General features: G+C 55.2%; 1 protein-coding gene across 1 annotated transcript in view; it reads left to right on the top strand.

Moving 5' to 3' along the window:
- The window catches only part of ATP6V0A2 (ATPase H+ transporting V0 subunit a2), a 66,935-nt gene extending 44,338 nt beyond the window's left edge, over window positions 1-22,597 (top strand). The window contains exons 25-39 of the mRNA XM_075534630.1: window positions 1,669-1,795; window positions 2,242-2,324; window positions 4,768-4,861; window positions 5,619-5,831; window positions 10,378-10,528; window positions 10,796-10,932; window positions 11,018-11,205; window positions 11,312-11,402; window positions 12,733-12,851; window positions 13,857-14,067; window positions 14,546-14,665; window positions 15,190-15,309; window positions 15,794-15,911; window positions 18,142-18,313; window positions 18,843-22,597. Coding sequence (XP_075390745.1) covers window positions 1,669-1,795; window positions 2,242-2,324; window positions 4,768-4,861; window positions 5,619-5,831; window positions 10,378-10,528; window positions 10,796-10,932; window positions 11,018-11,205; window positions 11,312-11,402; window positions 12,733-12,851; window positions 13,857-14,067; window positions 14,546-14,665; window positions 15,190-15,309; window positions 15,794-15,911; window positions 18,142-18,313; window positions 18,843-18,945 — 2,047 coding nt within the window. The 3' untranslated portion in view covers window positions 18,946-22,597. The remainder of the gene's footprint in view (window positions 1-1,668; window positions 1,796-2,241; window positions 2,325-4,767; window positions 4,862-5,618; window positions 5,832-10,377; window positions 10,529-10,795; window positions 10,933-11,017; window positions 11,206-11,311; window positions 11,403-12,732; window positions 12,852-13,856; window positions 14,068-14,545; window positions 14,666-15,189; window positions 15,310-15,793; window positions 15,912-18,141; window positions 18,314-18,842) is intronic.
- The last annotated feature ends 557 nt before the right edge of the window (window positions 22,598-23,154 follow it).

Below are 23,154 nucleotides of genomic sequence, written 5' to 3'. Positions count from 1 at the left end.
CCCACATTTACCTCAGCACACACTGCACTCCTGTATTCGTGGAGCTGCCTGTCTCAGCTGGGCTGATTGCCATCTAATGGCCTGGAAGGAAGCCACCATTGTGCCTGTCTCGTGGCCTCCTGTCAGGGTAGAACTGGCCCCCCCTGCATGGCGAGTGTGGTGCTCCTCGGTGGAAGCATGAGCTGGCCTGGATTGGTTTAATGCTCTCATTATTCATGCCTGACCTCATGGGAACCGGTTCTTCTTACATTTTTCCTCTTTATGACCCTCCAGCCCGCTGCTGATGGTACAATTCCTGGTCACCTTTGTCAGCCACCTGGGAGTCGCTACCAAGCTGAAGTCATTTCATGTTGGTCAGCAAAAAGAGTTTTTTGTCTGCTTGTCTTTTGACCCTGCAGCTAGTCTGAATTTAAGCAAGGAACCTGAGTGAATTCTAAGTGGAGATGCACCCCCAGGGAAGACTTTTATCCTTTGTCTAGAACCCAAAAGGAAATAAAGACCCTTTTTTATAGGTTCTTAAGCAAGATGGGTCGGGTTGTGTCATTTTACTGTGCGCATTCAGGCTCATTAACAGCCTGAGATATGCAGGCATCGCAGCCTTGCTTTCTAGGCCTGAAGAGGAGTGGAGGCCCCTCCTGAGGGAGCTCCGAGACTGCAGCCTGCAGGGTGGGTCACAGCGCCTGGTCAAGGAAGCAGACAGGCTGCCGCTGGACCCGTGAGCAGCAGCGTGACAAACAGAGAGGATTGCGGCGACCAATGAAACCCACGTTCAGTGCCCATGGATGCAAATCTGCTGCAAACGATCTCTCTAAAGGGTCCAAGCAAAGGGCTCCGTTCGAGGACCGAGGTGCCCCTGACCCAGGCACCATGACATTTTTAGGCACCGCATGTGCACGAGACAGCTGACAGAGAAGCGCAAAGACCAGCGAATAATCGGTGCACTTAGTGACGGTATGAGCAAAGAATATGGAACGTGCCACGATGGACTGTCAGTAGAACAGACGAATCTGTCTCGGAAGAAGTACAGCCAGAATGCTCCTCAGATGTCAGTAAAACAATTGAGATTAAAAAAAAGACCCCTTAGAAGCAAGGATTGTGATGAGATTTTGGCTCTCATACTTTGGCCATGTCCGAGGAAACAGTCCCTGGGGAGGACATCTTGCTCAGTAGAGGGGCAGCGGAAAAGAGGAGAGTCCTAAGGAGATGGGCTGACACCGCGTCCGCAATGGGCTCCAGCACAGCCACCGGTGTGAGGCGGCCGCAGGACCCTGCGGGCAGTGTTGGGTTCTGTTGTTCATGAGTGCTGTGGGTGGCACACACTAGGGCAGTACCCAACTAGCCTGGGCCCCGGGGGGATCTGTACTGAAGAGGAGTCAGGTCTGTCTGCTCAGCTGACAGCCCAGGCTAGGTCCCCTGTCTTTCCAAACCCTTCAGCACTTGAGGTGTTCAGGCGTCAGAACCCCGACAAGGTCCCGTTCCACTTTTGGATCCCAGGAGGGTCCCTGGACCCTTGAGAGGCTGTTTGCACCACATCTGATCCCAGCGTTCCAGGTGTTTTGCAGTTGGAGGGTTTCAGGATGTCTCTTCTACCTGCTTACCAGAAACGGAAGTCTTCTTCCCTCTCTCATTGCTTCCACTCAACTGCAGCGTTTCCTTACTGCCTTACAGATTTGTGTCCGGCCTAATCAGCCAAGGGAAAGTGGAAGCATTTGAAAAAATGCTGTGGCGGGCCTGCAAAGGGTACACCATCGTGACCTACGCCGAGCTGGACGAGTCCCTGGAAGACCCCGAGACAGTGAGTAAACGCCCCGGCTGCCCTGGAAGCTCTGCCAGGCTTGCAGCGACCTGGGGGATCACGGTGCGAAGCCTGCTGCCCGTCGTTCTTGAATCCACCAGAGAGAGGGTCCTGCAAACCAGGACCGCCTCCCTTCCTCTTCACAATGAGATTCAGAGGGAACAAACCCCGCCCCAAAGCACTGCTGTCAAGTCAGTGGATCATATCGGACTTGGGCGCCCCGCCCTCTCCCCCTCCCGCCCCAGCCCAGCCATGTCTTTCTGGTTTCCTTCACGGCTGCATCTCAGGGCCTGGATCCGAGCCTGGCATGCAGGCAGCAGCCTGTTGGATGTCTGGGAATATTCGCCACACGGGCGAATGCACTGCCCACTCTGGGACTGGGTTGGTACTGCCAGTCGGAAAAGTGAAGCCTCTGAACTAACAGCACCCCTGTTTGTTGTCTGTAGGGAGAAGTCATAAAGTGGTACGTGTTTTTAATATCCTTCTGGGGAGAGCAGATTGGATACAAGGTTAAGAAGATCTGTGATTGGTAAGCATCACTTACGCTCCTAGATTCAGAACCCTCTCGTGTGCCAGCAAGTGAATTCTAGCTCCTACTCAAGTTGATTCTGACCCCTGGCACCCCCGAGGGACAGGGGTGCACCTGCCCCAGATGGCGTCCGAGGCCAGAATCCCTGTGGGAGCAGATCTTTTCTCCTGTGGGTTCACGTCACCGGCCTTTTGGTTATTGGCCGAGAAGTTGCCCTCTATGCCGTCCGAGCACCTTCTGCCTCCTCCAGTGTCCATTGCGTGCCCTCTGTGTGGACGGGAAGCCACACGCGGTCGAACGACTGCTAGTTTTTGTTACCTGGTTTCTCTTTTGTAACACAAAGTTCATGAAACCTGAAGTCATCTGTTTTACCAGTGTATTTTTAAAAATCATTCTGAAGTAGGGGGACAAACAAGCGAACCCACGACTGTTGAGGCGATCCCGACTCATAGTGGCCCCTTCTGATGGAGTGAAACAGAACTGCCCCTAGGGGTTTCTAAGGCTGTACCTCTCGACAGGGCTGGATGCCCTCATCTCTCTCCAGCAGAGCAGCTGGTGGGTTTGAACTGCTGTCCTGGAACATGCAATCCACTAGGCCACCAAGGACCATGTCAGCCATATTCCCTGGTTTGATAGCCTTCCCGCTGGCCTCCACTGGGAATCAAGATGTGAAATCAGCTGAAGGGGGAGTTCGATTTGATTTCTTTGTGGCTTGCGTTGCCCTGGGACACTTGTTTCATCTTTGGCAGAGCACCTGGCCCTGTCTGTACCAGTTAAAGGGTAGGGGCAGGCACGGAGGACCCTGTGGACCCTGAGGTGGGGCCCATCACTCGGCTCCGGCCCGTCTTTCTCAGGCCTGGGCTGACCGAGCTGCTCGGTTACCGGCTGTAGGAAGGAGTCGGGCATCGATGGCCTGTGTGCAGGGCGGGTGGGCTGGGGCATTAGCTTTGGATCGAGTGTCCGAGTGTGTTGCCCCCTCGCTGGTAGTCCGGAGCCCGGAGGTTTAGGTGTGAAATAGAAAGCTTCTGGCACTGTAGCAGCGAGGAGGTCGTGTTGAAAAGCTCTGGGGTGAGGGCCCCAGTTAGCACGGTTTCTTCCACGCCACGCGTGTCTGGACAGGTGCCTGCGGTCAACAGAGGTGCTCCCTCAGGAAGGCACGGTCCCCTTAGGGGCCTTCAGAGAACGGTGTCGCCAGAGTGGTGGCTTCTCAGGAGACACGCTGGCCAGGTGACTTCAGGGCAGAGAGGGCCATTCAGAAGGGACGATGACAGATTCTTAGGACTCCAAAGGGGTCGTCTTGGTGGTTTTCTCGAAGGACACAGGACAAGCAGGAGGGCTTGTTAGGAAGGAGTGCCCAGGTGCCCCGCCCATTCTCCACGGGGAGCAGGGCCCGTCCTGGGAGCCGCAGCCCTGATCTTGCCCGCTCAGAGGTCTTTCTCCCCGCAAACTCAAAGAACGTTGACGAGGGCAACGATTGGAGTTCCCGAAGGCCGTCACAGCCGCCCTCCTCAACTCGGTGTCAACCGACGTGCACACAGGTCCCCGGGGGAGGGGCAGCGGGACGGACACTGTGCCTTCAGAGGTGCGGGACCTAGCCGGAGGAGATGCCAGCACAGTCACTGCCCGCTGGGGAGCTTCTGTCTTATGAAGGTTCTGAGGTTGGGCGGCAGCACCGTTTGCCCTGCCTTCCCACAGATATGTTGTTATCTGGACTAGAACCACAGGCAGCGCAGCAAGGCCAGGCCCACGGTGTCCTTGCTTAGGAGGAGTGGCAGTGGGTGTGAGATGCAAAACAGTGGTGGGAAGAGAGGTGTTTAAGCGTTGAAGGGGCAGGAGTGGGTGGGGTCATCCCTGAGGGGTGCCTAGTGGTTCCCCTGGAGACCTTGGGTCCTGAGTGCCCCCTGCCCTGTGGAGACCTGTCAGAATCAGTGGAAGCCTGAGGCCTTTCTTCCCTGCCTTTTCATTTCCCCATAGTTCTTCAGGTTGAGCGTTTGCTCTGTTTTTGTCTTAAACCTGTTTAGCGACCCCCCCCCACTCGCCCCAAACCGGAGCCCTGGTGGCACAGTGGTTAAGCACCCGACAGCAAACTGAAAGGTGGGGTTCAGACTCACCCCCAGTGCTGAGGGAGGGAGACCCGGTGGTCCGGTTCCGTAGAGATGGCAGCGTAGGAACCTCGTGGGGCAGGTTTGCTCTGTCGCAGGGAGTGCCACATGTCAGCTAGGCGACTCTGAAGAACACCGTCATTCCCTTAATGTTGGGCTTGTGACTGGCAGGACCCTCCGAGGGCAGGGTTGGAATTTGGGTCTGAGAGCGTTTGCAGCAGGTACTCGCCAAGCGCCTGCATGCTGACCTCAAGCCAGGGCCGTGCGTGTCCGGAACACGCGGCATTGGGTTTGGCTCTGGTCCCCACAGACGTGTGACCGTGGTTCATTCTGTCTCGCAGTTACCACTGCCACGTCTACCCCTACCCCAACACAGTGGAGGGGCGCAAGGAGATCCAGGAGGGGCTCAACACCCGCATTCAGGACCTGTACACCGTGAGTAACCGGGACGCGGCAGCTGAATTCAATAGGCAAATTAGACACCCCCCCCTCCGTTTTTTGTGGTTTGGGTGGAAGCTGTCAGAGCCAATGGGTGTTCTGTTCAGCAGTGCATACACCATATGCTCCGTGACGTTGGTTACAAATCCCAGAACGGAGCTAGACTCTTCCTACTTCCTCCCTGTTTCCTTTCCCCTCTGCCCTCCTTTCCTGCCCCTTCCTGCCTCCTGAGCTTTTTCTTTGGGCAAATGTGAATCGGGGAGTTTTTAGTGGCTGGCCTGTCCCCTCCCTCCCTGGTCTCCGGGACAGTTATCCTGGTAGCCTCTTAGAAACCTGGGCAGAGTGATGGGACTTCTGGGAAGGAGGTGTGCTGGTTGGAATTCTCCAGCACAGAAGACAAGCAGACCCTTCCGATGGGCGGCATTACCGCCTTTGCACCATGTCTGTTGGCATTTTTGCGTTTCTCACTTCGGGTCCTTGGTAACAGAGATTCTGACTCAGTTGCACCAAAGAGGATTTAGCGGCAGAACGGGATGGGGCGGGAGTTGTTGGCTCTCAGGGCTGACAGAGGTTGGGCAGAGCTTTCTGGAGCCAGCAGGCACAGCCGCTCTTCCCTGTTGGGGACAGGCAGGCCATCGTGCCCCCATGACGGTGGCTTTGAGCCATTCCTGTGTCCCTGCTTAGAATGCTGGCGCCAGTTGGGCTTCCTGGGAGCAGAGTCTTCAGCACTCAGGGCTGGTGTGTGCTCACTTAGGTGCTGCACAAGACAGAGGACTACCTGAGGCAGGTGCTCTGTAAGGCGGCTGAGTCGGTCTACACCCGCGCCGTGCAGGTGAAGAAGATGAAAGCCATCTACCACATGCTCAACATGTGCAGCTTCGACGTCACCAATAAGTGCCTCATCGCCGAGGTCTGGTGCCCCGAGGCCGACCTGCAGGAGCTGCGCCGAGCTCTGGAGGACGGCTCGGTGAGTCGGACTCGGGGAAGGACACACATCCGAGGACAGCTGGCTCTGTGCCCGCCCTGGGGTCGAGTGAGGGTGCCCATGGGTGTTGCTAGTGTGCTTGTCCAAGGTTGGGTTCAGGCCCCCTCGAGGCACCTTGGAAGAAAGTCCTGGTGACGTACAGCCGTACACCCACTCCCGAGGGTCCTGGGGGGGCCCAGTGCTGCACGGGAGCAGGTCCCCGGCCCTGGTGGGGTGCTCAGTTAACCGAGTCTTCGAGGATGTGGGTGGGCGTTCTCAATCTCCTTTTTTGAGTAAGTGATGCCGGCACATGGTTTAAAGTGAAAAAGCCACAACAAAAAAGTGTGTATGTGTGTACAGAAGTTCTTGGAAACATGGAATGGAATTTTCCCATGAAGGTTTTGAAGTCCGTCCCTCCCCGCCAATATGTGTGTATGCACACATACACATAAAGGCTGCGTGAAGTGTCTTCCTCCTGTGCCACGCAGCTCTTCCTTTCAGCCCCTCCCTGTCTGACAGTCTGCCCTCTGAGTTCCTGAAACAGAGACGGGCAGATAGGAAGAGCTCCCTTCTTCCTCTTTTTCTTTCTAAAAGGTCAGTGGTCGTCCGTGCTGCTCTGTGGCTTGTTCTGTGTCCTTGTTTGCAACCATTTCGCCTTCTGCCGGGATGCGTTCATGGACCTCCACCCCTTGTCTTTGAGGGGCGTTCCAGCGTCCCTGGCACCGCTGCAGTGGATAAGGCAGCAGAGGCACGAAGGCACCTGTAGGGTGGCTGGCCCGCTGTGGTGGCCATCAGCCTGCTGTGGTGGCCTCGGTGTGGGCAGTGCTCACAGTGAAGTTAGGCACCTTCTCACCTATTTCAGAGCCTTTGCATTTCCTGTCCTTTCTGTGAACTTACACTTTGTATCCTCTGCTGGTTTCATTCTCGGCTCTTGGTCTTTTTCTTAAATTTCTATTGGCACTTTCTTAATAATTTCCTGTTGGTCGGTGGCGTAGGCACAAATTGTTTTCTCCCATTTCTCCCAGTGGTGGCGTTTCCCCCTGACACCCCTGGGAAATGAGCTTGCCTAGGGGGTTTTGTGTTCATCAGCCTTTTTCCTTTTCTTGTGCTGCCTGGGATGACGCCAGCAGAGTGTTCAGGACTGAGGAGGAGAGTGATGTGTCCACATAATTTGTTATTTTGGAACATGAAACACTCTTTTTTTTTTACAAAAAAACTTTTATTATTTAAGCTTAATTTATTTCCAGGCCATGAGTTTGTGCTTCTTCAGATTCTTCTGGGAGGTCTCTCTCTTCCATGCAGCCTCCTCTTCTGGCTTATGAGCAGTGTGTTCTTGTTCGGTCAGGGTCATTTCAGCCTGGGCCGGGGGGTCGGGGGAGCTCATCGATGGGCTGATCAGCCCACCAGCTCTGTAGGTCCAGCGGCACATCGTGGGGGCTTTGTTCACCTGACTGTGTTCAGTGACCAGAGAACCCACCTCTAAACCCTGAAGTTCAGCATGACTGCAATTTTAAGCACGTAAAAATCCAGCACTCTTTTTGGGCCACCGGCCCTGGGTCCAACCCCACTGTTGGTTTGCCCTGGGCACACCTACAACGCCACCATTGCAACGTCGGAAGGGCACACACTGCTTCCGCAGAGGGACATCTTTCAAGTACGTGGTGGCTTTCTGGATATGCATGACTTTGATGGCCTGGGCAGTTTCACGCAGTTTCTTAAAGTGGACTCGGAGATTCAGCCTTCTTGATTTGCATGGTTTTGTGGGGCTTTCTGGGTCAAGGTAGTAGGGAACTCTTTTGGCAGATCACCTCCGGCCACTGCAGGAAGGGCGAATCATCCGTTGTAAAGGCATCGATAGTTTTTGGTTTTGGTTTTACACTGTGTTGTGAGTTGGGTGAAGGTTTCCCATGCCCTCCTTCACACGCATTGTGCTTCAGCTCATCAGTTGCGATTCTATCAGCCCACCCTCACTTCCCCTACTTCCCCCCTGTGTTGCCTGTTTCCGATCTTCCTCCATTGCTAACCCTTCTGAACTCTGTGCGTCAGTGGTCCCTGGGGGATCACTTCAAGGGGTGCCTGCCTCTCTGGGGTTACTACTCTCTGTACAGAGCTCTGAAGATTGAGTCTGGGGGGGTGAGTTCATTTCCAGCCCTGCAGGGTGCCTAAGGGCCCGAGTCTCGGGGATTGAGGCGTACTTTGGAGGTATTACCAGTTTGTGGGACAGGAACGATGTTCCTGGTGTATGTGTGCAGGCTGCTACTCCCGACATCTATCTCTTGCCGTGTGCTTGCACACTTAGGAGCTGTGGAGACGCACTGAGTGAGGTGCTGGTAGCCCTGTCCTCCCACCGCAGAGCTGCCCTTTGCGCTGCCTCTTGGTTTCTCTCTCGCTTGCTTTCCACGGTGAAGGGTCGGAGCACACTGCTGCCCTCTCTCCCGGGCCTCAGCCGGCAGATCCTCCCTGTGTCGTTTTTCTCTCTCTCTCTCTCTCTCTCTCTCTCTCCTGCTGCTGCTTTCCCGGTCCCTTAGTGCGTCCGTTTTCTCCGTGACATACCCTTCCATTTGAGCAAGAGCCAGCTCACCGCCCAGTGTGGGAGAGTGTCTTGAATCCTTGCTCTTCACGGCTGACTTGGTGAGTTGGCTGGAGTAGAGGCGGTATCTTTGTGCCATCCATCAGGGTGGATTTGGATCTGGCCCTCCGTCCTGGGGGTCAGACTCACAGCAGGGAATGTCCTGCTTAGCTTCCCAGCTGCAGACCTGGGTTGTCAGGCTGGCTCTCCAGCAGGCTCCTGGGGAGCGGGCCTCATGGGGGGGCTGTCCCGAGTTCCTGCACATGCTTGCTGTGCCCGAGCTGCCTTTATAGCTGGAGACTCGTTTTCCTAGGAACAAAATCCCCGACGCTTGGTATTTTCACTCCTGTCAGTAACTTAGACGCAGGGCTTTATTTCCTTCCCCCGTAAAGTATGCCAGCACTGGATTCTTACAGTGACTATGCCAGCACTGGGTCATTCCAGTGACTTTATGCCAGCACTGGGTCATTACAATGCTCTTTTCCTTTTTCTATTGCATAGATGTCTGGATAATTTTTTTTCTTAAAGTCTAGTGATTTTACCAGTTTGATGTGGTCATTGTAAGTTGGTGTTCTACAGGTAGTAGGTAGTGTGCTGTTTTAATGTATATATATTTAGCACCCCACCTCCCCCCGTTTCCTGAGATTCCTCCTCCCCTCCTTTCAGGGCCTCCTTTTTAAGTTGGTTCCCCCTCACCCCTCTTTGAATAGTTACCTCTTAATTTCTTTGTCTTTACTCAATTTGACTCTTTTTTCCACCCCTCTTCACCTTTTTCGTTTTGTGAGTTTTTATTGGGAAGGTTTCTTGACTTTTTTCCCCTCTTGACTTTTGAGTTCCTTTTCCTTGACCCTTCATTTCTGAAATGATTTTTTTTTTTTTTACTAATTCCATCTTCAGTTCCCTGACCTCATCTCTGTGTACTCTTCATCCTGAGTCAGGCTGGTTCTTGTGTCGCCTGCACGTTATTGTGGTTTGGGGGAGAGTTTCTAGGGCACAGTGGTTCCTCATCTAGCAGCAATGCAGACACTTGTGGTTTCGTGGTTGTGGTTACACCCCCTCAGCGTAGCAGCTCAGCTGCTACTTCCTCCCTGGGCTCCCCATTTCTATCCGACCTTGCATCCTGCCCCTCAGTGCCCGCTCAGCTTTGTTCTGGTCAGCGGCCGCCCTTCGGGTGTCCTGGTGGGTGGTGCTGAGGACCACCTGCTTCAGGGTGCTCTTGTTTGGCTTCAAGGTGAGCCCCAGGCCTAAAGCAGGCCATTGAAGGGCTCTCAGGGATTTCCTGGGTCAGGTTTCCTCTTGTTCTAGCTGGGCCTCATCCTCATTTCTCCCTCTTCTTTCTGCCCTGCCGACCCCACCTACCACAGACTCCTGCAGCTCGCACACGTGGGGGCTGGGCCGGGCTCTTCTGATCTCCCAGCTTTGCTGAGGGACCTGACACACTCCCAGGAAGCTCCCTTCTCCGCTCTGTCACAGGCCACCTGGCTTGGGCTGCTTCCTCTGGTCCAGAGCTGTCGTCCCAGCAGCAGCTTGGCCCCACCCCCTTGAATTTTGGCTCCTTGGGGCGCACAGTTTTGTTGTAAGTTTTGGTTTGGGTGCTGCCATCGTGCTATTCTGCCTGCCCTTCGGGGTCTGGCTCTCCGTCATCATGCGGGACAGGCACTGCCCACGGGCTGGCCGAGGCCACGCCTTCCTCCTGGGCAGAGACGGCGGGTTCATAGCCAAGTGCTCTTGAACACGGCTCCACCAGGGCTCCGGGGGGGGTGGTGGCGGGGGGGCTGTGGTTTCCCTGAAAAAACGGCCCAGAATGGTAAGTTAATGTTTAGAGGACTTGGAAACACAAAAGGAAGAAATCAAGGGTAAGATTTTGTTGACAGTATAGTACAGCTAACTGGCGCCTAGCAGGTGACCTGCATCTGTGGGAAAGGTCCCTGGATGGTCATTGTCCTCCTCTTTCCTGTCTGCTGCTTTTCCACGGAACAGCGAGCCAGCGGCGCCACCATCCCCTCGTTCATGAACACCATTCCAACGAAGGAGACGCCCCCCACCCTCATCCGCACCAACAAGTTCACTGAGGGCTTCCAGAACATCGTGGATGCCTACGGCGTGGGGAGCTACCGCGAAGTGAACCCAGGTGGGAGCAGGAGCAGGAGCTCTCAGGCCGGGAGCCCCAGGGGCGGCTGGGGAAGTGGGCTCCCTCCACCGCTTTGTCGTCTCATTTGAAGCGCCTAGTCTCACGTTGCCGTGATTTTCCCTCGAGATCTGTAGAAGACGGGGTCGCTCTACAGAGACAGCCAAGACCACTGTACAGTGTGCTGTGTTTCCCAGCGGGTCATGGTGAGGAGGGGTGGTGAGCGCGTGCTGAGATCACCAGCTCTCTGCCCCTCTCTTCTCCTGGCAGCTCTCTTCACCATCATCACGTTCCCGTTTCTGTTTGCTGTGATGTTTGGAGACTTTGGACATGGCTTTGTGATGTTCCTGTTTGCCCTCTTGTTGGTGTGGAACGAGAACCACCCCAGGCTGCAGCAGTCACAAGAGGTAACGATGCCAGCCCCTGCCATGCCCTCTGGTCGAAGTCCTGGTGATGGTGCCCTGATGCCCGCCCTCCCCTCGTCTCCCGCAGATCCTGAGAATGTTCTTTGATGGCCGGTACATCCTCTTGCTGATGGGCTTATTCTCCGTGTACACCGGCCTCATCTACAACGACTGCTTTTCAAAGTCTGTGAACCTTTTTGGCTCGGCGTGGAACGTGTCTGCCATGTACAGCTCCAGCCACAGTGCCCAGGAGCATCAGAACATGGTTCTCTGGAAGTAAGTCTCCCTGACCGAACGACACCGTCCGTCCATCAGCAAAGTGCCCGCAGAGGCGCCCGCCCCTGCTCACAGCCAGCCCGCTCACGTGCCTCTCTCCTTACAGCGACAGCGTGGTCAGGCACAACAAGATTCTGCAGCTGGACCCCAGTGTCCCCGGAGTGTTCCGAGGCCCTTACCCCTTTGGTATTGATCCGGTGAGTGCACGCAGACGCTCCCCACCCCTGCTCTGGCCCGTCCTGTCGTGCTGCCATGTGAAGTGGCTGCCCCACGGAGGAGGGCCGTGCACGCGGGCACACTTGACGGGGACGAGGGCGCTGGGGTGGTTCCTTGTTGACCTCCTCAAACCCAGCAGGCTCCTCCCTGAGCCTCTGCGCCCAGAAACAAGGCCAGTACCAGAACACAGGAATGCCGAGTGTCCGCCCACAAGGGTGATGTGGCAGACTTGGCCAGCGGGACTCCAGTGCCGACGACAATTCAGGGGCATGAAGTGTGCCTGTGTCTTCGGTTTCTTCCTCGTGTACACAAATCATTGTCACCACTCTGCCCTACAGAGAAAAGCCTGAAAGTCACCCTGGTGCTCTCTGAGGTAGTTGCTTGAGGTGGGCCAGAGAGTGGAGAAGAGAATAAGGGGCTCCTCGCCCACCCACCCAGTGGGCTGGGCTGCCGGCCGTGGTGACACTGAGCATGGACTATCCTGTGCATCTGCTTGGACCGTCCCCTAAGGGATCCCATTCTCCGGGGGAAACTCGGGGGCATGCTCCACCTTGGCTTGGGGGCATGTGCGCGTCTTTGGGTAGTGAGAATGAAGCAGACGAGGGCTTCACAGTGTGCCTGGAAAAATGGAGGGAAGAGATCCAGCATTTCCCACCAGTGGTGTGACGCCCCCTCTGACATCCTGGGCCCTTCCTGGTGTGCTCACCGTACCTCGGAGCACCATGCATGTAATTTAACACCCCAGCGCTAAATCCCGGTATGACTGGAACCCTGAGCAACTTTCATGACACAGTATTTTAGGCTGGATTACTCACTAATCAGCTGCAATCTTGCATTCGGGAAGATTTTTATTTTCCTAGAGAAAGGACCCTGGGTACCCAAAAAGAAGGTCTCACTGGGGTTTTGAAGCTTTTTTGATGTGGAGCGGACACACACACACACACACACACACACACACACACACACACACACACTTTTTGCTGTCGTGTGTCTGAGCAGGCGTGCACTTGGATGACCCGTCCCTCTCTTGCTCTGTGTCTCTTTACTGTTATTTGCTTTTCCCTGTCTATGCCCAAACCACTGAACAATGTATGACTTGACTTTGCCAGTCCCTGAACTTGACGCTGAGGGGTAGTTTTTAACGGTCTGGCCGTGGCTTACACAAGTGAAGGCTTTGGGGACCCAGGCCGGGAGGCCGAGCGCCTGCGTGCTGCTTCTGTTCCCACCGACAGCCAATGTGTGCCCCGAGACAGGCAGGCTCCGATGGCCGCGTCACCAGGGGGGAAGCTCACGGTTGCGTTTTGTCCGTAGATTTGGAACTTGGCCACAAACCGCCTCACGTTTCTAAACTCTTTCAAGATGAAAATGTCGGTGATTTTGGGAATTATTCACATGACTTTTGGAGTGTCCTTGGGGATATTTAACCACCTGTAAGTATGCATTCTTCCTTTTTCCTTCAGCAGTATTTCTAAACCGTGTGTGCTGTGTCTTCACCTTTGCTGCTTCTCCGGTCGACCCGGGCGGTCCGAGGCAGCTGGCTTGGTGGTGCTGTGTCTTGCTGATGGAGCTGGCTGGGCCAGGCACTGAGGGGTCAGCAGGAAGGACCGAAAACATGCTTTACCCCCACGGAGCGGACAGTCCCGCAGGGGAGATAGACACGTGTACATTCTTGCTTGCTTCTTCCAGGGGTGTTTTGCCTGTTCTTTCGTTGTTTCAGAGACCAGATCTTGTTTCTTGACTTGTGGCTGTTGCTTCAGTCCTGGCTCATGACGGCCCCGTGGGGGTGGGGGGTTTTCGAGACTGTTGGAAAACAGAAGCCGGCTGCCCCGGGAGCAGCTGGTGGGTGTGCCCCACCGACTTTTCAGTTAGCGGCCAAGCTTCTAGCCGCTGCACCGCCGTAAGGAGTAAGCGATTGTATCGTTTTCTTCCCGGTAGTAGATGTGGAGGCTTGCTTGCTTGTGTGTGGCTTCGTGCCGTCTTGAGCTGGCGGTTCCCCAGCGCACAGCCTGGACGGGGCGGGGCAGGACAGCCCCGGTTCACAGTGCTGATGTTGGGCGCCTCCGGGTAGATTTCGCCTCACAGAGATCCCGGCAGTGGGCCAGGGTAGAACTGCCCCAAAGTGTTTCTCAATCTACAACCCTTCCCGAAGCAGACCTCCACAAGTTGCTGAGTGGGTTTGGGCTGTCACCCTTTCCGTTGCGAGCCAAGTGCTTTTCCGTGGCACCACCTGGGCCCCTTCCTAGATCTGACCAGACAGTGCTAGCCCTGCTTAGCTGCCCTCACAGCCGCCGGCCTCTGGGCCATGGCTGTGAGTCGTCACCAGGCGGAGGAGCTGAACTGAAGCTGGCTGAAGGCAGCGTTGCCCTCTGCTCTCCCCTTCTTCCAGTCTCGACTGTGGGCTGATGGCTGACGGCTGGCTTTTTGACCCCTACTAGGCATTTCCGGAAGAAGTTCAATATTTATCTGGTTTCCATCCCAGAACTGCTCTTCATGCTTTGCATCTTTGGATACCTGATATTCATGATCATCTACAAGTGGCTGGTTTACTCTGCAGAGACCTCCCGAGTTGCCCCCAGCATCCTGATCGAGTTCATTAACATGTTCCTATTCCCAGCCAGCGAAACAATTGGCCTTTATCCAGGGCAGGTGAGCAACCCTCTCCTCCAGATAACTTCCCCTGTGGCCTTCGTGTTTGGGTGAGCAGAGCAGAATGTTGATGGGTAGACAAGGTGATCAGTGGGTGGTCTGGGCGACCCAGTTGATCTATAAGTAGGTGGTGTGGGTGACCCAGTTGATCAGTAAGAGATCCTGGTGACCCATTTGATCAGGAGGTGGTCCAAGTGCTTGCCACAGTCCTCCCAGAGCCTGGGTGTTTTCTCAGCGTCTGATTTCAGCAGAAGATGCTAGTTCTGATGAGAGCAGGTTGGGTACCATGCTCAGTATCTTCCAAACTCGCCGCCTCCCGGCAGCTGACAGATTTACTACAGGAAAGTGTGTCGATGAAGGCTCCTGGGGGCTTCCCAGACCCCATCTTTCCAGCTATTTACAATCAGCCTCTGCCCAAGCCAGACCACGAGACACCGGGTTGGGTTTGCATTTCTCATTGTGCCCCCTGCACGCACAGGAGCACGTCCAGCGGCTGCTGCTGCTGGTCACGGTCCTGTCTGTCCCCGTCCTCTTCCTGGGAAAGCCGCTCTTCCTGCTGTGGCTGCACAACGGACGCAGCTGCTTCGGAGTCAGCCGGGTGAGTGTGAGCGGACCCCGGGCAAGCCATCCCCACGCCCCAGAGGGCCCTGGACTCTGGACCAGGATGTTGTAAACGGGTGGGCGTGAAGCCCCAAGTCAAGAAGGCCCTGGCCTTGGAGCCAGGACGTGTGGGCGCAGCACTTACTGACTGCAGGGCCCGTGGGTGCTGCTCCTCCCACGACAACAAGCCCACGTGGAGTTTGAGCACGGTTCTTAGAGATGAGTTAGAATTGGCCCCTCATTCTGCCTTTTATTGTCTTTAAGTAAAACTGCAAAAAAAAAAAAATGTTCTGTGCCCCTCCGCCCTCCCAACCACTGTTAGCATTTTGCTGACAAGAATACCCGCCAGATTCTGCCCCCGTGAGTCTTGCTTGTTCTTCATTTCCTCCCGAAGAACCCTTTTCTTTCCCTGGAGCTAGACTGGCGGAGAAAGGCAGGGTGTGCCCGTGGGTCAGTCGGGTTGTGTCACTGCGCGTGGCGGACCGGCATTGACACTGCCCTTCTTCTCTGGCTGCCCTCCAGGGAGGCTATACCCTCGTGAGGAAAGACAGCGAGGAGGAGGTGTCCCTGCTGGGAAGCCAGGACATAGAAGAGGGCAGTCCCCGCATGGAAGACGGCTGTCGAGAAATGACCAGTGAGGAGGTACTGGCTTCAGTGATTGTGGATACCATGAGATCGCCCCACGCCAGGGATTTAGAGAGCTCGCCATCGGGGACCCTCTGTACTTTCTCTGTGGGCCTTGTCCTTCAGATGCTCTGGCTGCTAGTCTGCTGGCCAGAGGTGGGGAAGGCTTTCCTTGACATCAGGCCTTTTGAATGGGCCAGCACCTTGTTGAGGTGTCTAGGAGTTGTGGCAATCACAGGTCCAGTCCAGCCTCCTCCGGTTGCATGTGGGAAGCAGGTGTCGGGCAGAAGGAGGGTGAGGGGGATGACACGCGAATTGGGGCTGGGGGGCTGCATATGGGCAGCCCTGTGAGCAGAGCCCACATCCCGGGGTTCACTGTCCCTCCACGCCCCTGTGCTCCCACGGTGTCTCAGAAGAGGCCCTTCCCTCACGCCTGCCCCGTGCGGCGAGGACTGGGCATTGCGTATCAGGAATCTAATCTGTGCTGTGTCATCTCCCTCAGTTTAATTTTGGAGAAATCTTAATGACCCAAGTAATCCACTCAATCGAGTACTGCCTTGGCTGCATCTCCAACACCGCCTCCTACCTGAGGCTCTGGGCACTCAGCTTGGCTCATGCACGTAAGTTTGCTCCCATACCTGCCATCCCCATCCGTCCCCCAAGCCATCCGCAGCGCCCACGGGGAGCTCCTGGAGTGAGAGAAAAACACATGCATGCTACTTAGCTGTCTGAACTCCACCGCTTACTAAGCACATTTTAGGGGTGTTCTTTTGACACACGGTGCTGACAGCGTGACTGAGGTACTAAGGCTTAGGGACATGCTGTTGCACTCAATTCTTGGTGTGTCCTGGAATCGTCAGGAGAGTTCTGCCGGCAGCTCCTGCCTTCTCTGTCCCCGCCACTACCCTCACGTGTGCTGGAAGGAAGGTCCATCTTACGGATGTAAACACCCTCCCAAGTCCTGAGGCCGGGCTGGGTAGCAGTCCCCAAGAACACGACTGAGAGTCCCTCCGTTGGTGCTGGTTGCCAGTGAGTCAGGACACCTGGTGGCCCCAAGGACAACAGAACAGAACAGAACACCGGCTACGCCTGCTCCTTCCTCACAGTCGTCTCTCTCACTAAGGGCCTTCTGCCTTTTCACTGATCCTCTGCCGTACGAAGCATGCTGTCCTTCTTCAGGGTCTGGTTCTTCCTGATCACGGGTCCCAAGGACATGAGAAATCTTGCCGTCGTGGCTAGCAGAGAGCATCAGCCAGCATGGCGTGTTAGTACCCCAGGCCCCAAGGACATGAGAAATCTTGCCGTCCTGGCTCGCAGAGAGCATCAGCCAGCATGGCGTGTTAGTACCCCAGGCCCCAAGGACATGAGAAATCTTGCCGTTGTGGCTCGCAGAGAGCATCAGCCAGCATGGCGTGTTAGTACCCCGGGCCCCAAGGACATAAGAAGTCTTGCCGTCCTGGCTCGCAGAGAGCATCAGCCAGCATGGCGTGTCCCAGTGGGTGAGCATGCACAGGGAGCCCTGGTGGCTTCGTGGTTAGCCATCAGGCTGCTAACCACAGTCATTAGTTGGAAACCACCAGCGGCTCCTGTGAAGAGCCACCGTCTCGGAACCCCGGCGGAGCAGGTCTGCCCCGCCTGTACGGTCACTGTAAGTCCGCTAAGTCCGCACGACGTGGCGGTGGTGAGTTTGGTTTTGCTTTGGAAGCACATGGCACAGACTCTGCTGCTAGCCCTTCATACCACCCTGTGGTGCTCTGAGCACACAGAGCACACGCACCTCGGGATGGTGACAGGGCAGGGCACACTGGGTCCGCAGCGCCCGCAAGGCAGCAAAGCGTGATGCGTGTGGTGCCCCTGGGTCTCCCATTGGTAGCCTCTGTGGCACTGTACAAAACCCATCATCCAAAAGGGGACGTGGCCAACAGATGAGTCCATCCAAGAAATGGCCAGGGATGACGCCGGAGGTGACGCTGCAGTAGAACACAGCGGAGCATCCTTCTGGGGACGCTAGATGTGCAGCTCAAGGCCGAGAGGAAGGGGTGTATCAGCACGCACGGGGGAGGAGGGCGGGGGCGCCCACGAGGGCAGGTGCTGGCAGAACTCTGGGCCGGGCGGCAGGGTATTCACAGTGCAGCGGATACAGTGTTGGAAGCGGATCTGATCTGTGCTGGAGAAGAGTGCCGGGGCTTCACAAGCTCAGAAGAATGGTAGTGTCTCTGAAGCCCATGTCTCCATGAAGGTTTTCAAGGCTCCTCATAGACCAGCGTGCCAAGACCGAGCAGAGCTGCTCGCCCCGGGCCGTGAGCTCCACGACAGGGCTGCAAACGGCCCGTACGCCCTCGAGGCATTGGTTTGTTTTCAGAGCACTTCAATGCTCAGGAATCAAGTTTTCAAAAGTACTTTTCTCTGGTTTTCATCTCCCTGTGTCCGTTGTGACCGACATTCTGAGAGCTGTAACTTGTGGATACGCTTTAAAGGTCACCGACAGCCACCACCATTCCCGTTGGTTCCATAACCGTGGTGGCCGCCCTGCGTGGGTGTTAGGAGGCCATCACCACACAGACGCTCCTGGGAGCTGGGGAACAGTCGGATGCTCTAGCTGGGCGGGAGCAGGGGTCTCTCCCAGGTCCGTTGAGGATTGGGCTTCACCCGGGCTCCCCAGTGCAGAGTCAGGAGCACAGCCAGGCCTCAACGTCGGGCTTCCCGTCTCCACGTCCAGGCCTAACCCAACAATGCTTTGGGTCAAGACCTCTCCTGGGCAGGTGGGCCGCATTGCTTCATGGGGTAAACCTTGAGAATTCTTGGAGGAGAGCCAGGCTGGGGGCTCACTGTGCCACGTCCCGCCCCCAGAGCTGTCGGACGTGCTGTGGGCCATGCTGATGCGTGTGGGCCTCCGTGTGGACAACACGTCCGGGGTCCTGCTGCTGCTCCCCGTCATCGCGTTCTTCGCCGTCCTGACCATCTTCATCCTCCTAGTGATGGAGGGGCTGTCCGCCTTCCTTCATGCCATCCGCCTCCACTGGTGAGTGAGGGAGGGCTTCCTGGGCTCAGCGTGGCAGGTGCGCCATCCCCACCGACACGGAGCGCTTGGGGCTAAGCAGTGGGCTGCTGACCGTGAGAGTGGCAGTTCCGACCCACCAGCTGCTAGGGGAGAGACATGAGGCTGTCTGCCCCTGTAAAGACGGACTGTCTCAGAGTGAAAGAACAGTTCTCCTCTGCGCTGTAGGGTTGCCATGAGCTGGAATTGACCGTGGGCTTGGGTCTGGACAGATTGCTTTATGTGACCCCACGGCACTTCTTAGTGACTGCTCAGAGCAGACCGGACACCCAGCTTGCGGGCAGAGGGAGGCTTTGTGTCCATATGCGTTCAGCAGCGCACGAGGGCGCCTAATGTGCTCGCACTTCTATTCCACACGACACACGCCGAAGGACGTAATTTCCATATCCCAACTGCTTGGATGTTGGCTCACAGGTGTTGTCTCAAGAAGTGTAGGGCAGTGTTATTTCACAAATGTCTACTAATACATTGTTTTGTTCCTCTTTTGTTTTAGGGTAGAATTTCAGAACAAATTCTACGTCGGTGCAGGCACCAAATTTGTCCCCTTCTCGTTTAATCTGCTTTCATCCAAGTTCAACAGCGATGACCTGGCATGATGTGCATCGCTGTAACCAACGTGCTCTCAGATTGATGGAGACTTATCATGTGTAGAGTCCCAGCTACGTCCGATTTCTGATGGGAAAGAGCCCCTCCTCATCGACTGCCTTACGATAGAGCCAAATAACTCCGTAACACATACCTCTTCCTAAAAGCACTCTGATTTCAGATACATGCATTTCGTGCAGTGGTTTTTATCATGAGCAGATAGGCACTAAGGCCAAATGCTTAGTTCTAAGACATATAAGACTGGGGAAAAAGCCAATTGTGAATGGCAAGTTGAAATTGGTCTTCGGTACCCTCTTCCTTTCACCTTCTTAAAAAAGCCAGAGAGTTATTCCGTCACCCCAGTTACCAGATAATGTCTTCCATCTGCTGATGTTAGGCATAGCATTTTCTTTTTTAAACAACTAATAACGGATCATCAAACGATTCATAATCACCTGCCAGATTAATAGTCGGCAAACATTTTGTATCATCTGCTACCGAGAGTGGCAAAGAGGGGATTGTTTTTAACCATTTTGTCTGTTTTTGGTAACGGGAAAATGAGATAAACCAGAACAAGAGCAAAGCGTACAGCAAGTAGTGATGCCACTTGTGTATTTTTCTAAAGCCTCTTGCTATTATCCTTGCAGAACAGCAATTGTGATCATTGCCTTTTAAAAGATGAACTAACTGCACTGAGCCCATCTACCCAGTGAGACTGGAGAAGACGCAGTCGGGACAGGGCTTGAACTTAGCATCCAGCTTGGCTGGTGTCACTGACCCAGAAGAGTGAAGGAAAGGTAGAAAGTAGCATTTTGTATATTTTTATACATAAAAGTATATATATATATATTAATTAAGGGATCTTACCGAGAAGAAATGGCATCTATCTTTGAGAACAGTGTAAAGAAGGGTTTTTGTTTTTTAACTTTCACATGCATTCTAAATAAAGGTCTGGTGATTGGATTGAGAGTGAATTCCAACGTACGGACATGATTTGGATCAGCCCGAGATGAATTGCTCTGATGAGATCATGCGTATTTACTCTGGCTTCACTCCGTCTTCCGCCCGACGTCTGGTTCGAGCGAGTTTGTTGCCTGTTGAACACTACGCCCCCCCCCCCCCCCCCGCCCATGTTCTTGTAAGCTGTCATGTTTTTCCTGCTTTACGTTAATAGTACAGTCATTTTCATGATGAAGTTTCAGGTTTCTTCCTGGGCTCAAGACTGAGTCAGCTACAGTCTCCGTGTAGTCAGTCCCCAGACGTATCTATGCTGCTCGGTGGCTGAGTTTGCCGGTCACTGGTCGCACTGCCCTGGTGACGCATGCCTTCCGGGGTCACTTCAGAGCCTGGCTGCTGAGAGGCATGAACTGTGACTGCCTCTCACGCGACACCCTGGCCTGGACAGTGAAGATGCCTCCTTGCTCCTGCCAAGAAGTGCTGGCCAGAGCCCGCCAGGATTCCCTGCTTCTCTTCCTTGCCTCGAAATCCCAGTCAGAAAACAATGCTGATGAAACGCTTGCAAACAATCCTAGTTAAGTTCCATTTCGCCAGGCAGGGTTAAGGTTGGATGTCCTTTCAGGGGAACTCCCCCAGAAGTGGTCCAGGGGTCTGCTGTCATAGGATGGCGACTCGGTCCCCTAGGAAACCCTGTAGTTCCAGGCGGAAGGAAGGGATCAGTCAGCCAGGGAGACCTTGGGTCTTCAGGAGCCCTGTGCAGGCAGCCCCGGGAGATACTGCGGGTTCGGTTGCAGACTTCCGCAACAAGGGAGGATCCCAAAGCGGTGGGACACCGTTTGTGTTTTCTCAGTGTGCAAAGAAGCATGGGGAAAAGATCAGGCTTTCTACTCCTGTTCAGAGTTACAGCCTCGGAAACCCACAGGGGAAACTCTCCCCTGTCCTGTAGGGTCGATGGCAGTGAGTTTACTTTGTTCTTAGAAACGTAGCATAATGAGAATGACTGTGGTAGGACATGGGCACAGGCTGTCGGGAAAAGGGCATCTCCGTGCAGGATTGCCATCGACCAGTTTGTAAAAACACCACCACCACCCCACACTGCACTATCTGTGAAGTGTTGGCCTGCCCTGCCCCAGCTGGCAAGTCCCACGGGCCACTGATCCCTCTTAGCGGGACACTGCTGAGCAGGACACAGAGCACAGTGAACGCTCACATTAGTGGAAATCAAACTACATAGTGGTTCTCTAGAATGTAAGTGGGGTGGGGAAGGACAGGCGCCCTTCACAAAGTTTGTGGGAAAATTCCGTTATCATTCCGTTTGCCATGAACTTGTTGCAATCACAGGTAAAAACAGTGCTCCATTCTGACTTTTTGTAGAAGGTTTCGGTGGAGAACGATGAAATCATCTTGTGAAAGCTTGCTCCCTCGGGAACCCCAAGGAGCAGTTCTCTCACGGTGGACCCAGGATGGTGGGCCTGCTTGTGAAAGGAGCCGGGATGGGTGGTTCGATGGTGTCTTGGGCACCAGAGGACGTTCCAGTGTCACGTTGCTAGAGAAGTCACTGTGCTGTACGTGATTCCAAAGACCCACTTTGTTTCCCTGGTGGCAGCTACGCAGAGGACAAATGGCCCCTTGTCTGGGTGGACGCGGTGTCTGCTCATTTTCCTCCAGCGACGGTCACCGCCAGTGCATCGTTTCAATTCTCACGGAGTCGGACAACCCCAGGGATTCCCTCGGTGCGGTAGAATTGACTTCCAGCGTACAAGGGTGGAGCCCATCCTCAGTGCCGCCACCAGGGAGGGTGTCTGATGGGCCCCTCTGCAGGCTGCCTCCTCTCCCCCCAGACCTGCAGTGGGCGCTGTGACCACCGCCTGGTCTGCATCCTCCCCTGCAGGATTCTAGGGCACAGAGAGAACTGGTCAGCGTCATGCTGCTGACGGAAGAGGTACTCCAGACACGCCAGGGTCATGCTTGTCTCGGCAACCAAGCAAATACCTTCTGCAGCTGGCCTGCAAGCTGCACTTGGAAACAAATGTCCCGGCTAAAAACGGTCTCCTTGGACGCCATGAACTGAGTGACTGAGAAACCCTGATCCGAGAGGATGGACACAGCCATTTGAGCGACGCTTTTCCTACTGGGGTGCAGGGTGACGAATTTAGAAGATACCTGGGTCATTCCTGCCATAGCTAGTTCCCCAGTGCTGCCGCAGCAGGAACCACCATATGTGGCTGGAGGGTGCGGAGGGGGGGGCGGTGCGCTTCAGGGAGCCAGCTCTGGAGGAAGGTCCTTGTCTCTGGACCCCCTGCTCCTGGGCTACCTTCTGTGCCTGCATCTCTCTCCACCATCTCTGCTGTATATGCTGGTGTAATTTCTTCACACCCCAGAAGAGATCCATTCCACACAGCCTGCCCTAATCCTGGCTCCTCAACAGAGGGTTACAGGTTATAACAAATGGGTTAGAACTGCAGGCACAGAGGTTAGGACTCGGTCTTATTTCAGGGGGAAGGGGCGCGCTTCAAACCTGAACATTTCCACTGACTTTCCCTTCGTTAGGAAAACCAATAAGCGCCTAGGCTGGTTGTGTGTGTGTGTGTGTATGGGGGTGGGTGTCTGTGAGGGGAAAGGGAGCAGGCTGGTATCTGTCTGCAAGTGCATGAAAGGACACATTGCATCTTCCTGTCAGTATTGAACTACTTTTACTAATGATAAATAAATACATTTATATTTGTAAAACGGGTGTGCTCTTGCTGTATTGTGCCCCGGTGCTTTCCCGCTCTGATCCTGCCCCTTCTCGCAAGGGCCTGGGTTTTATTTTTGTCCTGACCCTCCTCCAATGTGGCCGAGGGCTGGGGCATGGGCCTGCCACTGCCCCAGAGGATATGATGTGAGACCTTGGGCACCCATTCCGCTAGATCCTCGCCTTCCATATTGGCGACCCACCCAAGGCTCGCAGATTGAGTTTGTGAAGTTGGGGTGCAGGAGGCGGTCTCGGCGCCCGCCCCTTTATTAGCAGTCTTGGCCCAGAGTCCCAGGCCACACGGGTCTTCCTCCCCAGGGCCAGTGGACAGGAACGCCTGTTTCCTGGGCGCCATCCCTGGAGGGGCGGGGTGGGGACCGTCCTTGACCGCGCCTCTGTAGAGAGGGGCTCAGGCAAGTCCTCTGGCCGGGCAGCGGCCGTTGCCGGGGCGCCCGTTGCTAGGGACTCGTTGTCAAGGACGCCGGGCCCACGCTCAGTTCACTCCGCTTGGGCAGCTGGACCCGGCGAG

The sequence above is a fragment of the Tenrec ecaudatus genome, chromosome 16 (genome assembly GCF_050624435.1).
Source record: "Tenrec ecaudatus isolate mTenEca1 chromosome 16, mTenEca1.hap1, whole genome shotgun sequence".
NCBI classification, from domain to species: domain Eukaryota; kingdom Metazoa; phylum Chordata; class Mammalia; order Afrosoricida; family Tenrecidae; genus Tenrec; species Tenrec ecaudatus.
The sequence above is the reverse complement of the archived record's forward strand: the minus strand, read 5'-3'. Positions and strand labels throughout refer to the sequence as shown.